The sequence below is a fragment of the Nymphalis io genome, chromosome 23 (genome assembly GCF_905147045.1).
Source record: "Nymphalis io chromosome 23, ilAglIoxx1.1, whole genome shotgun sequence".
In the NCBI taxonomy this organism is placed as follows: Eukaryota; Metazoa; Arthropoda; class Insecta; order Lepidoptera; family Nymphalidae; genus Nymphalis; species Nymphalis io.
Genome location: NC_065910.1, coordinates 6,534,235 through 6,558,494, shown reverse-complemented (window position 1 = coordinate 6,558,494; position 24,260 = coordinate 6,534,235). Strand labels below are relative to the sequence as shown.

At 31.0% G+C, this 24,260-nt stretch overlaps 1 protein-coding gene across 1 annotated transcript; it reads left to right on the top strand.

The window, feature by feature from the left end:
- Window positions 1-1,392: 1,392 nt before the first annotated feature.
- On the top strand, window positions 1,393-7,630 carry LOC126777509 (glucose dehydrogenase [FAD, quinone]-like). The gene is made up of 4 exons (XM_050500533.1): window positions 1,393-1,942; window positions 5,731-5,888; window positions 6,118-6,232; window positions 6,308-7,630. The coding sequence occupies exons 1-4, from the start codon at window positions 1,409-1,411 to the stop codon at window positions 7,628-7,630; spliced, it is 2,130 nt and encodes a 709-aa protein (XP_050356490.1). The 5' UTR covers window positions 1,393-1,408.
- The last annotated feature ends 16,630 nt before the right edge of the window (window positions 7,631-24,260 follow it).

The following is a 24,260-nucleotide window of genomic DNA, read 5'->3' as shown; positions in this document are numbered from 1 at the left end:
TTTTTAAACAAAAATTCTTAGTATTGTTGTGTTCCGGTTTGAAGGGTGAGTGTGTAACTACAGGCACAAGGAACCTAAAATTTCGTTTCCCAAGGTTGGTGATGGTGATGTAAGAAAATAATATTTCTTACACCGCCAATGTCTATGGACGGTGGAGATCAGTTGCCATCACGTGGCATGGCGTGCATATCACACCCGCCTACCAAGATGTGTTGTTCGTGCTTTTATGTATCTTTCTATTTTCTATTGTTTGGTATTGATCGACGACATAAGCCCTGAACCATCATCACAATAAAAGCTAGCCGAGGCTGTTAATATAATTATTAGCAAATAAAGCTAAGTTCACGTCACTGTGTCAAGGTCGATTGTTTGCAATTTCGAAAACAATAATAAAAAATGACACAATTTCAACATCTCACTTTCGACTTAGTGGATTATATTTTTTATCCGGAAACAGTATAATGGTGTCATAACATAAAAAAAATCTTTAATGAATTAAACCTTTACAGTATTGACGTTGGTGACAGCTGACGACGACGATGACGATGAAAGTGACAGTTTACTTGTTTGATTTTGTTTTAAGAAAAACTCCAAACGATGATATTAAAATAAATTAAAACAAGAACATTTGCAATATTTATGGAACAAGTATCGATCACTTGGGAATTTTTGAATAGGTAGACCGACGGACTTTCTCACCTGATTTCAAGTGGTTACCACTGTTCATAGATATTGAGCATCGCCACCAACCTTACCTGTAGTTACACTGCCTCTTTATCCTTCAAACTGGAACACAATAATACTATTATTGCTGTTTGGCGGTGGGTAGTACCTGCCCAGACGGGCTTGTACAAGGCCCTACCACCTACTTAAAATTTATATACAATCTTCTCTTAAATTTCAGATTCAAGAGACATAATGAAGATTGCTCATTGTGACCGAGATTTACAAATTAAATAAATTTTGACAATTAACTATTATTAGTTTAACTATTCAAAGTCACTTGCTTGTTACATAAATAGGTCATTACATAGCTGATTAGACGCTTGAGTAAACATAGCACCTGCTGTTTCTGTCATCAAATGTTTTTAAAAGTTTTATCAATACTTCTTCAATGACAAATTAATAAAAAAGAGACTAAGAAACTTTTTTGCACAATCGAAGAACATTCCAACATTTAATTTGTTGAATTTGTCTGAGATGTCATTTGATCGGAATAATTGATAAGATGAACATCGAAAACAATTAATTATTGTATATATTCTGCCGGGATAAATAACCGAGTTAAAATGACGGTTAAGCCAGTGAGTGAGATACGTACGAACAGATAGCGTGATCAAATTTGCGTTTCGGTAAACTACTACAACTATAAATAAATGTTTATTTGAAAAAAGTGATTGATGCAAATATGTCGTCTTGGGTACCATTGAATTTGAGTAACATTTGTTTAGAAAAACAAGCTCCATTATCACAATGCTCTTCAACAGGATTCATGTTTTTGGCATTAGTGATGAAACTTTTTGGTGGTGTCTCATACAGTGTCCCGTGGGAAAAGAATACATATTCATTAATTTCATTGGAATCCGAATTATCCCAAAGAAATTTGGATACGACTTTCGATCGTTTTGATTCTAAATATCCGTTTTCTGGGAAAAGTGATATAAATTTTACGAATATTTCTCCAATAACGTCTTCCGAAAATTATTTTCTGGATTATATCTCTTCAAAACACTTAATTTATGGACCAAGTAAATTTAAAAAATCTAGATATTTTGATGGTGAAAGTTCGGATATACAGAGAAATACGTTGCGGATAGCAAATAAAAAAGCCGTTAAGAGAAGAAATAGGAAGAAAATTAAAGAATACGATTTCATTATTGTTGGTGCTGGATCAGCTGGATGCGTTGTAGCTAACCGCTTATCAGAAATAAAGGAATGGAAAGTAAGTCAACATAAGTTATAACATTAACTAACTTGCTGACGTTATTTAGCGGAGGATTAGTGAAACAACTCTGTGTCTTTTCTTTCGAATACCAAATCGATAATGACAGAAAGAGTGCTTACATAAACAGCTGCTTAGCAACGTTTATGAGTATAACATCGTTAATTTCTGACTTCGCAAAGTTAATAATTTCAACCTGGGACATGGTAGTTGAATCTATATTTCGCAGATATTTTTAGTTACGTCAATTAATTAATTTGAATATTATGTTAATTCATTAATTAATACTGAAAAAGATAAAATAGACGATAAAAAGTGCCGAGATATTCTTTGTTAATTTTGACCGGGATAATATATAAATTGAAATCTTCTCGGTCGTGAACCTGTATTTTGAAAAAAATGGTAGCTGTAACATACTTTACTTTATACTTTATTGTACACCAGAAAGAGAAAAAAAATACAAAATATAGATACAGCCTTTACTATGCCTTTAATATGATCTTACAATTCAAATGGTGCCTATTCGAATAAAGAATGTTTTGATTTGATATTTGAAAAAATGTAGGTATGCTATAGTATGAAAAATCAATAATTTTATTAATAACTAGCGATACCTCTTTGCTTTGAACGGGTAGTAGTTATGGTTAATATATCAAATGTGTTGTTAGTTTGCTTATTCTCATTATTATCCACATTTTGGAGATTAGCGTGTATATATAGTCAGACAGAAATTAAAACAAAATGTTTTTTTGTTCTTTATTACATTTCTTTTATCGCTTACACAGTTTTTGATTTGATAAATTTAATCAATGTATACGCATTCGGTTTCTAATGCTCGATTATATGTATAATTGTACATAAAAAAAATATGGAAATTATTTTATTCATATACAAAGGTACATTTTAAGCTGGGTGGTACTAGCAGGGGTACTGCTTACTGCTAAGTATACGTGGTGAACGCCCGTGTTGCTGGATATCTCGCTCATGAAGACAAAATAGTGTTTTTAAATAAAACGTAAAAACATACAAAATTGAGTCACAAAAAATGTAATTTAAAAATGTAATGTATAAAAAAATATACGTATAAATAACGCAAATATAATTTCTTGCTTGCAGTAGAAAGTCTTGAAGTCCAGCCATTTTTTTTATTACGGAAGTTCTTGTATTGCATCCAAATTATAAGTTATGATTTTGACTTACATATCTAAACGTTTTAACGATTGTTGTGTGTGCTTAAAATGTGTGAGATATGTACACACATATTTGGAGGATAACAGATACTAAAATTTAAAACTATTTTCATTCGATGAAATACATTTTTTTAAATCCAACTCCCGTTAAAACCAGCGGATAAAATCCATCGGAAAAAATCCGAATTACAATCCAACAGGGAATAAGCGGTGAAGTAACCTCCCAAAAAAGGACATGGTGATCAATATCGAAACACTAAAACTATATGAAACAGACATTTATAATTGTTGCCGAGAAACAGTTAATTATAATATAAATGAATACAGAACATGGTTCATTTATTTCTTGACATTCCAATTCAGTTTTTTTTGTTTTTTTAATTGTTATTTTATCACAACGGCCATGAAATAACAAGCCCAGTGATGCAATGAAAATGAATTTAATTCGGCATTTTTTATTTGGTGCAATGTTGTCTATGTAGGTAATATATCATCATAAGTGTAAGTGTATTCGGAATATTGGTAAACAGTGTGTTAAGCATACAAAAATTATAATCGATCTTTATTAAATGTAACAAAATAGTAATGAGTTACTAAATAAATCATTCACAAAATAAATAAATTTTTGGACATAAAATTACAACGTTTCTCCTTAAAAATAGTACAGAAAAAATCAAAGAACAGAAAAAATCTATGATACAATCTCTTCATATAATGATTTCGTTATTTAAGGCAGTCTCTAATAAGATTATAAAGAAAATCAACATTTTACATAAAGCTATTTTAATATGCATCCACATAACTTTTATATTATAATTTTCATTATTTCAAATTATTTCTGAACCTATCTGACTTTCCTTAGAAGTTCTTAATTTAAATCTTATTAAATTGTGTAAAAATAAATGATATACCGACTAAGCTCAGCGTGGGCTTCTAAAGGTCAAAGGTCGAATAAAGCCAATTAATGCTTATAACATTAATAGCAATAAAATGTTTATATATTTATGTATATTTAGCGTCCAAAATTGAAACCGATTGATGAAAATAACTCACTGAATTACTCATAACAATTCAAATAACACATTTCAAAACAATCAACAAAAGTCGCGCCAATAATGAATCAATTACTTTACCTTTCGTTCCATCAACTTCTCCGAACTTTACTAGAATATATATGCATTTTCCCAGCGATACGTTTGTCTAATAATAGTAAATAATAATTATTATAATTATTTATCTGGTTTTGCTCAAAAGAATAACACTTTGAACAGGTCAAAGGGATAATTGGAGGGTACTATGACCTACCTGAAATAAACGCATAAAATAAACATTGGCAAATCCTTTCTTCATACTTTCTTAGCTTAGCTTAAGCTATTATAAATAATACATAAATTCATTTCATATGATAGATAAAAAATACAATTTTCTCCTGACCAATTCTGGCCACAGCCACTCTCAACTGAACTTCTCTCAATCGCATAATCCGATGGGACCGCAATTCGACATGACGAAAGAATTCAGTTCACATTCAACTCTAGAATCCAAGCTGCCACTTGTAGAAGTGGAACGAGATCCCGCGACAGTAAGCCCTAATAACTTTTTTATTGGCCCGACCTTGATTTTGAACCCAGGACTGCCTTATATCTAGCCACTTTACCAACTAGGTAGTCAAATAGACTAGATGTAATTTATAGGATTAAATTTAATAAGAACATATAAAACTAAGACATTAAAACTAGCCATTGAACAACAATATACAATATGTAAAGAGTAGTATAAAGTTTTAGGACTGTTGCAATCGGAACAAGTTTCTGTTAGATCTCGGAAAGTTTTACTATTAATTGAGAAACTATTAAAGCAAAATAGACCAATATTGAAAATAACTAAACTACCTCGAAGTTGCAACGTTCCTATTTGCAGCTAACGAAGTAAATACAAATTTTGCTATAGCTGTATACCTTATATGAGTATCCTTTCTTTGAATTAGGACTAACTTCTCCATAAATAAGAAATAACTAGTAAAAAAATTAAAACTTTCTTTATTAAGGGTCTTGCAGTAACAGCCTGTTAATGTCCCACTGCTGGGCTAAGGCCTCCTCTCCCTTTTGAGGAGAAGGTTTGGAGCTTATTCCACCACGCTGCTCCAATGCGGGTTGGTAGAATACACATGTGGCAGAATTTCAATGAAATTAGACACATGCAGGTTTCCTCACGATGTTTTCCTTCACCGTTAAGCACGAGATGAATTATAAACACAAATTAAGCACATGAAAATTCAGTGGTGCTTGCCCGGGTTTGAACCCACGATCATCGGTTAAGATTTACGCGTTCTTACCACTGGGCCATCTCGGCTTCTCGGATTTGCTAATAGCTCTGCTATATTATGTATTACAAACAATTCTTCATTAATATATATTTATTTACAATACAATCATATTTCGTTAATTATTTATATGTATTTTAATTTTACGTCCAACTTTCAAATTTAAATTTTCAAAGGGTCTTGCAGCATTTTAAAATAATAGCTCTGTTTGAATTAAACCTTATTATTATAACTTATTATGAATTCTTAGGTTATGATTAATTTTGAATTTTTAGATACTACTTTTAGAAGCTGGAGGTGAAGAACCCGATGTTACAAGTGTTCCCGCATTTGCAACAGCATTAGGAAGGTCCAACATCGATTGGAAGTACACGACTCAACCGGAAAAATTAACCTGTCGCTCTTTGCAGGGTCAGACTTGTACTTGGACAAGGTAAATATTTTTTTATTTTAAATTAAAAATATGAATAATACTGTGTTTATAAATAATACACAATATTTTATTTAAACTTAAAAATATAAATAATACTTTTGACACAACATAATACTCGACTATACAATAGCCACTAGACCCACAAGGCTCTATAATATATTTACTTTACATATGACATGTATGGTATGTATTTATAAAACAAAACTAACATTTTTTAAATTCTTTGTAGTGGTAAAACTATGGGAGGCTCCAGTGCAATCAACTATTTAGTCTATATGAGAGGAAATAGATATGATTACAATAACTGGGCTGAAATGGGTAATTACGGCTGGACCTACAATGAGGTTAATTATACGTTTTACTATTCGTCGTCTGTTTTTTCTTTTTTTATATTAATTTGTGTCATATCTCGATTTTAGGTCCTACCCTATTTCAAGAAATCTGAAAATAACCGTGATAAGAAATCCAAGGACACATATTATCATTCAGTCGATGGACCACTGAATGTTGAAAGATTTTCTTTCACTGACATAAATACAGTTATGCTTGTAGCCGCTTTCAAAGAAAAAGGCCTACCCGTAAAAGACTTAAATGAGGAAAATAATTTCGGAACAGACATAGGGCTTTCAACGTCTAAAGACGGCCGTAGAGTATCAACCAACGTTGCTTTTATCAAACCAATTCGAAATGAACGTAAAAATTTACATATAATCACGAATGCACAGGTTACGAAAATCAATATAGATCCTAAAACGAAAGTAGCTATTGGAGTTACTTATTATAAAAATGGAGTATATTATAAGGTAGTTGCGAAGAAAGAAGTAATTGTAAGTGGTGGTTCATTGAATTCTCCAAAACTACTGATGCTATCTGGAATAGGGCCAAAACATGAACTAAAAAGCTTAGATATACCCATTCTCTCAGATTTAAGCGTTGGTCAAAACCTACAAGATCATGTCACAACAAACGCACTTATTATGTCTATTTCAAATAAAACATCAACATTAGTTAGTACTCCGAAAATTATAAATAAAATTCGTAAATATTATAAGCAAAAATTCATAAAAACTGGACCAATCAGTTCTACAAATCTTCTTAATAGTATTGCATTTATTAAAACTAAGTATGCTAAAGATAACGTGCCCGATATTCAAATTCATTTTAATGGCCGGAATGTACAAGACTTCTACTTGGATCCCACGACTTATTTGGCGACTGACTTTCTTCCTCTACCCTTTTACAATGGCATTGGTGCTAGACCACTTTTACTTGTACCAAAAAGTAAAGGATATCTTCTATTAAATAAGACGGACCCCGTTCACGGGCAACCTTTGATATATTCAAGATTTTTCACAATCAAAGAGGATGTTGATGTATTAGTTGAAGGTATGCGATATGTTGTTAGTTTAGAAAAAACAAAAGCTTTCAAATATATCGGTGCGAGGTTTGTTAGAGAACCAGTAAAAGGATGTAAGCAACATATTTGGGGTACCTATGATTACTTTGCTTGTTTACTTACTGAATATACTACAACTATATTCCATCCTGTAGGAACGTGTAAAATGGGACCAGCCTGGGATAAAAATGCAGTCGTTGATCCCAGATTGAAAGTATATGGGATTCATAATTTAAGAGTAGTCGACGCATCAATAATGCCAGTTATCGTAAGAGGGAATACTAATGCCCCGACAATTATGATTGGTGAAAAAGCATCAGATATGATAAAAGAAGATTGGTTATAACCATAATAGCATAATAATACATAATAGCTCAATATATTTACAAAATGTGAAGTATATTAACACGAAAAATCAAGAGTAAGTTTTCACCACAAGTGTGTTCTCATTAGTAAAAATACTTGACGATATGTTGAAGAAATATCATCATACATCAGCTACAAAACAAAAGGACACTTTGAATATTTCGAATCCTACATCTATTGTGAGAAGAGAGTAAAACAAGAAAGTTTCAAACAAAGACCAACGGAATAATTTCTCCGGCTGAATCATCTCGAAGGAATACGAAGACATTATGTAAATGTGGCCATTAAAATAAAAATAGAAAAGCTTTAATATTTCACACTTTCTATAAACGTACAAATTGTAATACAAACAGAAAAGTTTTGTTCGACTTAATATAAATTAACTGACAAAGAACATTTAAATCGGATTTAAAATTAACATTAATTTTATAGAACATCTAAATGTTGTAATTATTTTAGGTAAAATTAATTATATATAATATTGTTTTTTTATTAAGAACAAATTTTTAATAACAATAACTCAATTTTTTAGTTAGACTTATTTTCTATGTTAGTAATTTAAAAAATAAAACAAAAGCTTATACTACGTGGTCTTATTACTAATATTATGCTGGTCATTGCAAAGTTCTGTAATTAGAAATAGCACAACAATGATTTTAGTAAGTGCAGTCCAGTTCGGAGATGCTGTTGGTACTGTCCCACAGCCTACTCATCAGAGATCCACATTACGCATTGTAGAAGTCAATTCATGCTGTATTACATTTGTTGTACCGCACAAATATAGCAATGTAAGATTTTAAAGAGTATTTTGCCTCTAATTTTCACGAGTAGAAGTTATAAACGAGGTGACATGAACAACGCGTAAACCTACCCGCAATATCCTATACCCTTTACATTTAGATTTGATACGGATTAAAATATAGGATTTAAAAAAAAAAAAACTTTGTGTATATTTTTGTGTTCACAGAGTAGTAGAAATATATTTGATGTGAACTGCTACGGTTGTTGCTTTCGTATTTTATTTTTAAATGTATATTTGTGGAGCACACGCAGATATTTATAAAATTTACGTCAATGGGTTAATAGCTGTAGCTTTTATTTCATGGTTTTGCAAATATTTCAATATAGGAATTCTGCAGTACAAATACATTCTTTATTTTATTTTATTTTTTAAATTCGCATTATATATTTTAATTAGAAATTCGAACTACTTTGATATTAAAACGAAACCGATGTTATATTGTAGCGTCTGCCTGGATTTTAGCCGCGATTATAGGATAAGTTTCACGCGTTCTAACCCGTATAACTTTCTATTATTTAGGGGGTGTTTTCCAAGAATATATTTATTGATATATAATATTTACTTCTATTTATTAGCTTGTTTTAAGTATTGATTAATGGTATTTTATTTATTATTACAGCACCACCTACCTCATATCCTATGAGTTATTACTTACACTGTTGGTTGCCTGGAAATGATCGCTATGTAGCGATAAGGTCGCCAAAACTGTATGCTACTTTTATTAAGGGTGTATTCTGTTTTGTACTTTTTTTGATCTTTGTGGTGTACAATAAAGTACAATTAGATACTATTACAACTACACAAAGTTTTTATTTTAAGCCATACTAATTTGGACAATGCACAACTTAACATCAAACATCACAGCTGCTGATGCAACAATAGCGAACATAAGTTTAGTAATAATCAAAGTTTCAGTAAAATTAACTAATATTTCGTGTAAAATATTGACAAAATATAACAAGACATCAAAAACTTGATACAACATATGACTTTTAGGTTGCAACTGGTATGACAGATTTCACAATGAAATATAATTAGATAACCTTAACATTTTTCAGATAAAAAAGGCTTTTATTTATCTAAAATATTAATTATCTCTTAATAATTAATTAAAATATATTCCAATTATTAGATATTGAAATAATGAATTTCGCTTATTATCATTATTTCTATTATAATGCTGTGAATACACTATATGAATATAGTCAAACCAAATAAGAAAAAACGTGCTCTAATGACCTGCGTCACGATATTACGTCACGTGCGTCAGACGATGCGATCAGTACAGCATTCAGTCAAATAATAAAAATTAATACCATTTTTTGCAGTCGCAGTTAAAAGCCAAATAAAATGTTACACCATTCTAATGAACCTATAAGAATAATATCTTAGCTACCTTAAAAACTTTACGATTGTAATAATATATCTATGAATAAATAAATAAATACGTTATGACATATCGGATGTCTTTTTCTGGCACCAGTAATTTAAGATTGGAAAACAGAAGACAAAAAATAGCATTAGTAAAGTGGTAGTGTTATATAATATATAACTTTTTAAGCTGAGCGGATAATTATAAACGCTGTTGTAATGGCTCTAATCAAGACCCATCTGCCGTTGCTATACACCCATTATATGCCTCCATAAACCGCTGAAACGCAAACAATCCGAACCAAGACTTTGTCCTTGCACTAAAATCACCGCAAGTGTGTCTTTCTCTTTCAAATCGAAAACACGTGAAAGAGATGCGCAATGAAACCTAAGTAAACAGGAGCAAAATTTTCAGATAATCTTCTGTTAAGTCTGTCAAAGTGCAATATTGCAAGAAATATTTCTTTTATGTTGTATTTTACAATCTTCCAAATTCTTATATTTGGTTTTTTGTCACTATTTGACTTCACTGACCCATTTTAAACACCTTTTCTTAGTAAGACATTGCGAGATCAATAACTACAGAATATAAAAGAAACATTCATCTTATCTTGCGTTTTAGAGTTTTTGGATGTATATAAGACATTAATTTATTCAAAGACGATTAATTTATCGTGTTTATTACACTTCCTAGGCCCAGCCTTTAAGAAATTTTATTTATTGATCCAACAAGGCATTTAAACTCGGGGTATTTTTTACTACAAAGATACCAAAGCATAGCAAATATTCATCCTCCACATATAGGTTTTCTCACGATGTTTTCCTTTATCGCCGAGATGAATTATAAACACAGATTAAGTAAATGAAAATTCAGTTTGCTTGAGTGCAACTCCGTATCATCGGTTAAGATTTACGTCTTCTAACCATTGAGCCATCACTACTAAAAATATTTACATATAATTAATATATATCCATGAAAATATTTAATTAAAGCGTTTGGCTTACTTAATTAAATTAAAGAAGCCAAAGAAAATTCCAAGCTTTGTAATGAAGATTATGAAAATACTGTAATCAGAAGTAGACATTATGGTAAAATATTCAATTTACTTTAAAAACTTATTTTGAATCATTTAAAAAAAAAATCTAATATGATACAATAAACCGCTTTGTCATACAAAAAAGTTTTCTGGTAACTTAAGACATAATGATTAGAACCACACATCGGCTCTTGGTTATTAATATACAGCTTAAAATATGAATGAATATTTTAAAATGATTTCATTTTCTTGGTCAGATTTGTTTAGTAAAAACTGTTACAAGTAAATAGAAATGTAGAAAAAAATACGAAACTACCGCCTTTTCAAAATGTCAATCAAAAACAAAATACTTTATTCATACATACAAAATATTTTACATGGAAACATTACACTTACTTATATTATATTACAAAGATGTGATTGTATTACAAAGATGAGTAGTAGTTAATACATATATATATGTACTAACTCATAACCAAGCATTTTATTGCCGTGCAATATCGCTTTTAAATTTTAGAATTCTAAATCCGTCTTCTATAAAATAATTTTTCCTATTTATTTTTTATGTACTAATTTATTAGTGCCTGCGCTTGAGGCATGAAACTATTTACCGCAAAACGGAAATATTTGTAAGAAGCACGCGAATAAAAGTTGCAATTTTTTTAATCATACGGCTTATTCCCAAACGTCTTTCATATTCGGAGAGTTTTTTATGCTACATAAAGCTGTATTTGAAAAACAGTTTTCTAATTTTAACAAACATAATCAAATTGATGAAAAATATTAACAGAGTAACTAAAACTAAACAATTTTATTAAGGATCTCAGGAAAAGATACAACAGATATGCTATTTAAAGATTCCATCCATACCATCTCGATGTCTGGAAATCCACAACAGCGTGATTGAGGTAATTTTCAACTACTCTGTAACACACGCTTTTTCCGGCGATTTTTCCAAACTGATAAGAATAAAAGTGCCTAGTAATTCCCGAACGCTAACGCACCGGCATGTCCTCTGGTGTTGAAGGTGTTTATGGGCGGTGGTAACTTTTTTCCACCAGGTGATCTTATAAGTAAATTTGTAACCCTCTTACGTAAAAATATACTTTTATATAAAAAAAAATTAAACTAGGTAATTATTATGTAAACGTACTAAAACAAGCCATAGTAATTACCGTCAACATAGAATTCTCCTTTCATTTCGACTCGAAAATTTTTGTTTTCTTTAAAATGGGGCATTTCTTTCACCTTTTTCTCGAAACATCACGTCATTTGAAGCTGTAAATCTTAGCGGCTAACGAGATAAAACGAAACAATGCACCGCGCTCGTGACTCTAATTGTATACTCTTGTTAGGGTTTGTCAAAGATCATTATTTTAATACTATTACTGGAATTGACAAAAACTTAAGTAATTATTACTATCAACTCAATAAACTACTATGAGTTGATTAATAATTTCGAAATACTCATAATTTAGTTAAGTGAGCTTAGTACTTAATTATTTTCCCCCATGACACTTTTTAATATATTTTAATATCAATACCAATAATTATAATAGAAAGGATCTTTGTAGGTTTATTTACATTGTATTGTAAATGTAAGCTCATTGTACTTTTTTAGAAGACAGTATGGTCGTTCAGATACGCTACCCAAATTTATTCTCCGATTCGGTTCCGCGAATGCAATTGTATATAAATCTTTTAATACAACTTGCGATTCAACCTTATCCAAATATTTTCCAACAATTCGTTCCGTATCGCTAACTTTTATTTTGCGCAAATAGAACTATTGATTTGGCAAATATACATACAGAACACGCATGCTAGCATATCGTAATTTATCAATAAAAAAATACTACAATCGTCATTTCATTTCTTTTTATAAAGTAAGCAAACCAATTTAAAAAAAGAACACGTCACAAGGTCGCTCACATAACACTTAAAACTACGCTCCCTTTTATCTTATCTAGTTGATATATATCTAGTCCAGCTCAATGATTTACTTCATCCGATGTCACATTAAACTTTGAGCTGGAACACAAACTCCTGATAATGCGATATCAAACTGTTTTACGTTTCATTCTCAATTTATTCTCGTGATAAATCTTTACAAAGTAATCTCGACGGATACCTTTTTATTATAGACTTTTGTTCGTAAAGAATATATAAGTAAATAAACGTGTCAATCTCAACTCCCAATAGGAAATATGTCGGTAGCTGTAAATTAACATAAAAACACTCAGATGGAAACAGTTCGACAGCCGATACCAATATTTATCATATAGTGATTGACAAGCCGAGATAGCCTAGTGGTTAGATCGCGTCAATCTTAACTGATTATCTTGGGTTCAAACTCGGGCAAGTGAATGGCAACTACTGAATTTTCATGGGCTTAATTGTGAAGAAAAATATCGTGAGGAAACCACTGAAATTCCGCCACATGTGTATTCCACAAACTCGCATTGGAGCAGTGTAGTGGAATAATCTCCAAACGTTCTCCTCATAAAAGGAGAGGAGGCAAGGCCCAGCAGTGTTACATACACAGGCTGTTACTGTATTTTACTGTGATTGAAATTGAACGTCTAATGTCCATGCACTGGACTGACAATTAAATTTTAATTTAAACGAATAACTGAATTCTCAACAAAGACCAGTTTTTTGCTCGTTGCGTCAAGTGTGTGCATAAATTATCCAATTGCACGACATATCGGACATAACCGGAAAAGGTTTAGGGACATGAGATTGTAAGCATTGTCAACTTCGGAACTTCCTGGAGTTTAGTCTCTACTGAGAATATATTGACGGAAGCAACGAATTTATTGATGGGGCTGTTCCGGGATTTGAACCGTGGACCTCGAGATCTGTCTTAAATGCAAAAGAAAAATAATTACTGAACAAAACATTATTGGCGTGGTGTTAGATCGCAATAAGAAGTCTCTGATCAAAAAATTAATTCATCTTGGATTCAATTGTTCATTTTATAATTTCTCTAAAAATTACAAGATTACAAAAAAATGGTGTGCGTGCCAAGAATTTATGTGTTACTGTTAATTACTGGTGGTAGGGCTTTGTACAAGCTCGTCTGGGTAGGTACCACCCACTCATCAGATATTCTACCGCAAAACAGCAATATTGTTGTGTTCCGGTTTGAAGGGTGAGTGAGCCAGTGTAATTACAGACACAAGGGACATAAAATCTTAGTTCCCAAGGTTGGTGGTGGTGGTGGCGCATTGGCTATAAGCGAAGGTTGACATTTCTTACAATGCCAATGTCTAAGGGCGTTTGGTGACTACTTACCATCAGGTGGCCCATATGCTCGTCCACCTTCCTATTCTATAAAAAAAAAGCACTGTCTTAGTAGCCCCTACCGTGTACCGATCTCACGCACACATTAACGCACTTACAATAACAAATCTTACGCTGACGTCATCTGACGCTCGAAATCTTACGTTGACGTCATCAGACGCTCGAAATCTTACGCTTAATCATCTGATACTCGAAGACTTAGTTAGTACCGTTTACTGAGAGCTGTTTCAAAAAAATGCCACCTTGTAATTGATACAAACGTAAAAAAATAAATAAACATCAGTATAGCTGTTATATGGAAATGTTAAAATAAAAAATGTCAAGCCTTCATAAGGCCTTATCATTAATATTGTAATTTAGGTATTAGATAATGCTACGTTCGAGTATTATATAATAACATCCATATTTTAATTAAGCCGTTAAAATATTATTGCACCTCATAAATTATTTTAATTACTGTATTTGAATTAAATTCTATATTATAACAATGGTCTAGACATAATAATTATAAGCTCGTAAATGCTAGAGATATTAAATATAGATAAATATAATTTTATTTTACTAGTTTCTTGAATTTAATCAGTAATATAATTAAATACTGACATAAATATATAAGATAGCTGATGTAGAGTACTATATAATAGTTATTAAATTTTTGTTATTTAAAAATCGGAACTAATTAATACAAATTACGAAAGCAAAGATAACCCTAGGTTATCATTGCTTTCACGAGGCGTAAAGAGGCATCTTGCGGGCCGGCAAGGTGAGTGCGGCTAGTGAAGAACATTCTTCCCGAGTGTACTGGCGTAGGGCGCCCTCCAGCCAGGTGGACCGACGACCTTAAGAAGGTGGCGGGCACCAACTGGATGCGGAAGGTGGAGGACAGGGAGCTTTGGCGCACCTTGGGAGAGGCCTATGTTCAGCAGTGGACAACGATTGGCTGTTGATTGATTGATTGATTGTACTGGTCGTACGTCGTCGCGCTTGGACTCCACTTCACTTACCATTAAGCGGGAAGGAGTCATTTGCTTTCCTGATTTTTTAAAAAAAAAAGGTACATGTCTGTGAACAAATTGAATTAAGAGGAAGCGTTTAGTTTTTATCTTTACTTCTATATAATATTATTAGAACATATGGTTTATTATTGTATTCAATTATGTCTTAAAGCAAACATGGTGTTAGTCTAAATATTAACCAGCTATGTTTATTCGTATTGGTAATTGAAACATATATACAAGGCATCATCGATTAGTTCATGCAAATGTTATTAGGATGTCATATTGAAGTCTAATGGTGAGTTCTGACTGGGTTAAAAGTGTATAAATAGATGCATTATATTCATGTGCGAGCATAACATTTTTCATAAATGCAACGGTTTTATAAAATACTAGCTATTTGCCGTGGTTTCTGGCTATTCACATAACAGCTCAGCTCATGTAGGTCATTGAGTGATTTTATAAAATAGTGAATTAGTGTGTAATTTTGTGACATATTTTTTTAGTTCCTAAATCAATCAATAGATGACGGTAATTACTTTATACTATTTTCTGAATCGTGCTATACATTTTCAAAAGAAATAATGTTAGGTTCGTAAATAGTTTTAATAAAATGTCTTATTCCTTGAAAGTGGTATTTTATTCAATAAGTTTTATTTATTTGAAAACGTAATCACATATTTTAAAAACTAATTACATGATATAAACAATGAATTAGAGTCAAATAAACGTAGAGATATCATAGATTATGACAAGATTTACTCAAAAACCCGACTATATTTCTGAAGTTCATAAATATTGTATCATTCGGTCATTCTTTTTTAAAGTTAATACGAATATTAATAGACAAGGCATGGAAATTAAATAATTAAGTCATTAAAATATGGTTTCAGATTGAGAACATGACTAATAGTAATATATTATACGTGCCACGTATACAAGATAGTGGAAAGCGGCTAGGCCTAGATGAGTTATGAAGGCATAAGATCATGCCGCTACCGTCACGGCCAATAGATGTTTCAAATCAGCAAGACACTACTTACATTGTACAGATAAAGTGTGAAAAAGTATTCACGTAGCATCTAACTTAAATTCACTTGAAATAGAATGACACTATTTTCATTCAACTCCGCAAAGCCAGGAAACTAAGATAGAAATGCATTGTTTCCTATGAATTTTAAATTTATAGTCCAACGAATGTTTTATTTTAAGAAATTTCTTGACGGAATTTTTATTGTACAAAGCAAATTACTATCTAAAAAAAAATTATAACACAGAGTCAGAAATTAATTTATTTTACTATTATATATTTTAATATTATAGATTTCCCTAAATTTATAACTATATTCATTTTAAATTATTTATAATTTCAGTATTGAATTTAGTGCCGTAAGTTTTGATTGCTTAATTTGCTAGTGGGCGGTAGTAAAGTAAAACATTTTGAAAAGGCAGTATATGTCGGAGGAAAATCTGCCTCTTGGATCCCCCTCCCCCCCGCACCGATTAAACAGCTCCAATACACCAGTTACAATATGGAGTTAGCTCTCGGAAAAATCTTGTCTCTTCATTTGATAGATTTAAAAACTTTCAATAAATAATAAAACAACAAATCATTTATTCAAACAAACATCTGAGCATATAAGCTTTCATATTTATAATAAAATGGAACGTGTAGATTATCGACTTATAATATTAACGTGAATCGAACGATCGTTAACAAGACCAGCAACCAATATTTCATTCAATTTCATATAATTGCACAAGTGTAGCCGTAGCTTTACAGATGATGCCGTGGTGCGCTTCGCTTGGTCGTGCAGGTGGGTTCGATCCGTTACATTGTATACCTAGGTATTATCCAGACATTAGTCTATATGATTGAAATTTGTTCCTAAAATAGACAACTTAATGCCGATGTTATAGGTAACAGCCAGCTGATATACATATTTTATATTAATATATACTTTGATACATAAAACATCCAACCTCAGAGAGCGGGAAACCAAATACTGGTGGTAGGGCTTTGTGCAAGCTCGTCTGGGTAGGTACCACCCACTCATCAGATATTCTACCGCAAAACAGCAATACTTGATATTGTTGTGTTCCGGTTTGAAGGGTGAGTGAGCCAGTGTAATTACAGGCACAAGGGACATAAAATCTTAGTTCCCAAGGTTGGTGGCGCATTGGCTATAAGCGATGGTTGACATTTCTTACAATGCCAATGTCTAAGAGCGTTTGGTGACCACTTACCATCAGGTGGCCCATATGCTCGTCCACCTTCCTATTCTATATAAAAAAAAAAAAAAAAACGCCAACGGGCCACTCAATTAATATTACTGGAATTTTCTTTTTATAAAAATACAACGAACCTTACAATCTCGACGGAACCTCGCCAATTTATTTCTTTCTAATTTAAGCCCCACAAGTTCCTGTAATAAAATCGAGATGCAACTTCGATATGAAATTTAAATGAGTCCAGGTACCCTAATTCTACATCCTTTTGTCATTCAGAATCGTCCACAATTCTAGAATTAATGTAAATGATGAATACTAAAGTTTTATCCCGAGGAAGTTGGGAATTGAATAGAATTTATTCTTTGTAGAAAATTGTTGTTAAATAAGGGAATAATGACAGGACGAAATTTTATTATACATTGCGTGGACAGCGCTTATATTTAACGTTAAATTTAACGAAGAATTTAAATTAATATATTATCAAATATGTTGTGAATTTTAATTAAAATTTTATTGCTAAATATATAACTACAGGGAATAGCGACGGAAAATATTCAAAGAACCGTGATGGTACAATGTAGAAGTAGTATCTATCCTTTAAATAATAAATACTGTAAAATAAAAATAATAAAAGTTTTTTTTTATAGAATAGGAAGGTGGACGAGCATATGGGCCACCTGATGGTAAGTGGTCACCAAACGCGCTTAGACATTGGCATTGTAAGAAATGTCAACCATCGCTTATATATTAAAAGTTGATATGAATTAGCAAACATATACATACATAAAATCCAATAAATATCGCAAAAATATATCCATATTGTTTTAAATTTAATCTTTAATTGTGTTTATTTTTTAAATTATTATTTTAGATACTGTGTCTCTTTTGCATGTTGTGGTTTCCTATAAGTATGATAACTTTTACCCTTACACCTAATAATTTGTAACTTTCAATTTGTAATTAAGGTATGTCATGTTGGTAACTCTAAAAAAAAAAAAAAATACATTGTACGATGTAACACGGCATCTTTATTACAATATATATCTATTCTATAACAAAAAATATTAATGAATACAAAATCAACTAAATCTAAAGCTTAATACTTAGTAGTAACTATTTATTACTTAGTACGAAGCCATACTTAAGTTCCCTTAAGTTGGTTCAAAGTATAACTTTTATATATTTTTAATTTAAACGCAATGTAACTGGGAACTTAAGTTTTTATATTATATTTAGATCAATTAATATCTTTTTTTAATTTCTATTTAGTCATTAATCTCCTTTAAATGAAGGAGAGCAGACATATTTAAAAACATTATTCCACGATAACACACTCGTAAGTTTGTATCGTTTGTTGGAGGGCCTTTATAAATAAATAATAATAAGTCAATTCGAGAACAATTCAATTCTACCAAATATATAACCAATGCGTCAGGATCTCTCCATTCCTCTATGAGATGGCTATCAACAGTCTAATAGAGATGTGAACATCGCTAGCACTTTGTTTGCTCTCCCCACCTATTTGCGTCTAACCCGAGACCATTGTGCGAAAATGCATTTTAGTGATGGTAAGTTTTGTATCGATAAATATTATTTATTATTGATTTTTTTTTTTATATATTAATTTTAAAATTAATTTTCTACAAAGAATAAATTCTATTCAATTCCCAACTTCCTCGGTATAAAACTTAAGTATTCATCATTTACATTAATTCTAGAATTGTGGACGATTCTGCATGACAAAAGGATGTAGAATTAGGGTACCTGGACTCATTTAAATTTTATTTATATTACAGGTAGGCGGACGAGCATATGGGATGGGTCACCAATACCCATATAGATTGGTATTGTAAGAAATATTAACTTCGCGTACATCGCCAATGCGCCATCGACCTTGGTATCTAAGATATTATGACTCTTGTGCCTGTTGTTACACTGGCTCACTCATTTATAAAACCGGAACGAAACAACACAGTATTGCTGTTTGATATTGACGGTGATAAAATATCTGATAAGTGGTTGGTACCTACCCAGACGAGCTTGCATAAAGCCCTACCACTTAGAAAATAATATCGTATAATATAATTTTATTGTCTCGATTGTCAAGTAGCTAACTTATAAAGTTTCATATACAGAGGGTTTTGGTTCAGATCTCGACTGATGCCATATTAAGATTATTGAAGATTTCGATTAAGAAAATCTCGGTAACAGTTTCTGCAATGAATTTAATTAAATTTAGAAAGCGTAATAACAATCATTCAAACATATTTATAAAATTAAAGCCTCAATAGTATGTGGGCTGCCTAGCAATATGAAAGTCAAATGTTTGACCTGGCTCCTGGTTATCGTACCAATTCCTCATACAATGTACTTACATTTAATTGAGGAGAAAACAGGAAAATTATATATAATAACTGAAAAAAAAATACAAATCTCCCGTATACAGTTGTATAATTTATTTTAATTGTGTAGTCCGATTAGGCTATATCTACAATATTATTTTCAATTACATTTCCATTATAATCTGTATCTCATAAAATACACAACATATATTTCATTATTAATTTTATCGATGTAATTACATATAATAAAGGACTGATTACATACTTTTCTAGAAATTATCAATTATCGATAAACTCGACTGTGCATCACTACTTTCACGAAGAAGACACCTTAATAGTCCACCACTTTGCTCGATTTTACACTGCGACCCCACTACTTTATCTATGTCAACTGCTCTCTGGTGGCTAGTTGTGTTTTCAAAATTCAAAGATTATTTTTAACAAGCTTACATTAATGATTGAATATTTTAATAGTTTTAGTAATGTACACGGTGCAAATGTTTGTCTTAATATTTTCAACATATACCGGTTTGTTTGTTTCCCCTTAACTACGGAGTGGATTTTTTTCTGTAAATTTTAAATTACTTTTATATTTTTTCCCAGAAGTTTTAATATAATAATACATTAACCATATCTAAAAAGCTTTTTTTTAATCACGTAATTAAAGTGCCTTAAAATGTTATATATAAACAATGCTTGAAATGAAATTTAGCGAAATTAAGACTTTAATCATATTACTGATATGTATATAACAATAAATAATATAATACATACATATATAGAAGAAATAATCTTCTATTGTATACCACACATACATAGAAGAAATACAGAAGTACTTATTATCAATTTCATACATGCTAAGGCGGCCTTATCGCTTAGTAGCGATTTTTTTTTACGCAAACATCAAATATCTCTCTCTATCATTATTTGCCTCATACGCGATCAATTCAATTTCCTACTTTATTTTATCTCAATATATGTATTATTTGCTCTTTTTTTATGTCATATAATTGGCTCAATCATAATTCCTATATATTTTAATTATTATTATTTTTATGATTGTGATTGTGATTCTAATTATCAATGTATATTATGTAATGTTATGTTTAATTATTATGTACCACAAGTATGGGCCTTGTTGCCTGAGGAATAAAGATATTATTATTATTATTTATTATATTGTCTTTGATTTCACATACAAAATAAGAAGGCATTTTGAACTAAAATCCTTTCATTCATAACTACAGAAAGAAATAGACTATAAGAAACTCATGACTTAAAAATTAATTTTGTAAATGAGCGCCTGAATATTCATTCGTAACGCCATCTCATTGGTTATCTTAACTAGATTTCAATAACTAACTTCCATTTGTATAGATTTTTATTTTTATTGAGGGGATTATTTCGAATTATTGCTAATTTATTGATTTTACAATACAGTTTTCTAGATAGATTCTTGTGTATATTAATGTTGTTGAGTACAATTTGTTCTTATTCTTCTTGCCTTAAAATCTTAAAGCAATCAAAGGCAAATAATTAGTCAAATGTATAAAAATCAATTTTGTAGTTTTTTTTTGTAGTATAATTAGGAGGATAATGATTAAATTTTTAAAAATGTGGTGCATCAAATTAATTGTTGAATTATACCCAGGGGTAGAACTGGGGGCTCATCTGGTTCGATGTGATAAGTTCTGTTTTTAAAAGTGATTAAGCAGAGTACCAACATTATGGATATCAAATCGTATAAATAAATAGCAGTTTAAATTTCTTATATTGCCAACATGTGAAACTATGGAACCTGATCGCTTGCCGTCGATGGAAAATTTTCTCGTCTGTATTTTATAATGAAAAATGTATATTTTGGTATTATATTAGGAAAAATTTTTTACACCATATAGTTTTTTCTCATGAATAATACGTCATTTCATTCATGAGCATTATTTGCTGCAAAACCATCTTTATTAGTGACTAATCTTTATTAGAGACTAATCTTTATTAGAGACTAATAAAGATGGTTTTGCAGCAAACAATGCCCATGAATGAAATGACGTAATATTCGCCGTTTAAAAATGATACGGCGAAATATGAACTTTTATTTACTCATTTCGATTTATTCGCTTACAAAAAATCTTGAACGAGAAATAACACGGAAGTTATTATTTATTTTAATTTTAAATAAACATGTTTTTTTATTTATGAATCTATCCGGCCGTAAAATAGTCGCGAACTCTCCACATCTCATCGATGACTTAAGCGTATTATAACGTACACGTTCGTGTATTATATGCTGTTATATACATATATACCCATATAAAGTTTCAAGCAAACATTTGATAACTAGTTAGCGAAATTTATAACAGATTAAACTACATAGCCCTAGATTACAACCACCTCTACACATAAGAGTCTTAACAATAGATTATAACAAATTTCTATGCACTCGGAACATTTCTGAAGTAACTCGAACGCGTTAGTTTATCGTGCCCTCATACTCAACTTTGTTTATAGTTCACAAATCTGTCCATGTTTTATCATAAATCGCTTGATTTAAAATAAAAAATATATATATTTAAAAAAAACTATTAAAAGATTTTCTTTGTCTGTGACAAATACTAACAATAATATAAAAATATTATAAAAAATATAATTCCTGTTATAAAAATAAACGAATACGCTTTTTTATTATCTACTAGCTACCGCCCGCGGCTTCGCCCGCGTTTAAGGGTGACAAGTGTACTCTATACCCTTTTCTGTCAACGTTTATGCAAAATGTAACGATGAGAGGTTGAGTAGTTAAGACGTGAAAGAATAACAAACAAGCTCACTGTCACATTTATAATAATAATTCAACTTGATAGAAATTTCTAATATCTATTTGCCATAATATTATTATTGTAAGTAATTATTATTATGATATGTCATTTATATACAAACTAATATAAATTATCTCTGTATATAGTGGCTGTTATATATTATATCTGTTACAGATTAATAGACTCCAACACCCTTTCACCGAATACTATAATAGTTGATATTATTCTGTATGAACAAACTCGAAATTCACCACAGAAAACAGACGTGACACGGGCCGGAAAGGTCATAAAGTGACACAAGTGATATGCAACATTGATTATAACAATTATGACATTTCAAGAATACACGCATCAAAATAGTATATCAACATAAGTCAATTTTCAACATTTCACGGGTGAGTAATACAGTGAGTTCTTAAAATATAGCTCTGCATATATGTATTTCTTCTTAAAGAAGGCTTAACTCACAATTGAAAGGAATTCATGCAATGCATAACATCCTTTTCATTACAGTTAAACCAATCGCCATAACAATTGATTACATACATCAATATTTCTAAGATTTAGCTAATTTATACTTATATTATAAATTCGAAAGTAACTCTGCCTGCCTTTTATGCTTTCCACTGAATCGATTTTTTTAAATATCTACTTGTTTTCGTGTACACATTCACTAAATTATAAGGTGTTGTGCTGTGGTTCTATACATGTAACTGATGTATTCACACAGAACCAAATATTTCACCTGTATTTATAAAATATAAGGTTACTTTTTTTACTTACGCTTCTCTTCTAACACGCGGGCGATTGCTAACTTAATATAAAATTTAAGCATAATTACATTATTTAAGCGAGTCAAAACTCACCTACCAGGGGACTATCACTCAGTTTTGTCAATAAGACATTTTAAATTAAAGTGCGTTTCGTTGTTCACAGTTTTAATGGTTTTTTTTTGTTAATTTGAACAGGATTAATATCTTGCAAATTGAGCTAAAGCAATAAATATTCAGGACCTTCTTTTAATCTCACTCGCCTTCTTAATACGAGGCCGTTACTCTTGAGTTTAAATCGCAGTCAACTTTTAAATAAAGTCTATTCTTAAGAGATTTACAGTTACATTGCGTTGAAAAACATCAAATTAAAATATTTATTTTATTTTATAACATATTACGCGACGCTTTATATTCAATGAGATATTAAATATACTACTATTTCTATTATAATAATGTAATACTATTTATAATAATGTAAACGCATGTTCAAAAACCGAGATGAGCCGAGATGGCCCAATGGTAAGAACGCGTGGATCTTAACCGATGATCGTGGGTTGAAACCTGGGCATGCACCACCGAATTTTCATGTGCTTAATTTGTGATTATAATTCATCTCCTGCTTTACGGTGAAGGAAAACATCGTGAGGAAACCTGTAATTATGTATATTTTACTAAAATTCTGTCACATGTATATTCCACCAATTCGCATTGGAGCATCGTGGTGGAATAAGCTCCAATACGTTCTCCTCAAATAAAGCTAAGGGACACCTTAGCCCAGCACTTAACATTTACAGGCTGATACTGTTAACATATATAAGTATAAATAAATAAACTTCAATGGTTATATTATTAATCTTTTAATTCTGAACGCGTTCAAATAATAAATATGATGATATATTGTTGATAAATGAAACATCTTCGAAATACACGACCAAAACC

Excerpts from the sequence above, each read along its gene's own strand:
- LOC126777509 (XM_050500533.1), top strand. The coding sequence starts at position 1,409 with ATGTCGTCTTGGGTACCATTGAATTTGAGTAACATTTGTTTAGAAAAA. Across the intron at positions 1,943-5,730 it reads CAGAAATAAAGGAATGGAAA|ATACTACTTTTAGAAGCTGG; the intron begins GTAAGTCAACAT and ends TTGAATTTTTAG. Across the intron at positions 5,889-6,117 it reads CAGACTTGTACTTGGACAAG|TGGTAAAACTATGGGAGGCT; the intron begins GTAAATATTTTT and ends AATTCTTTGTAG.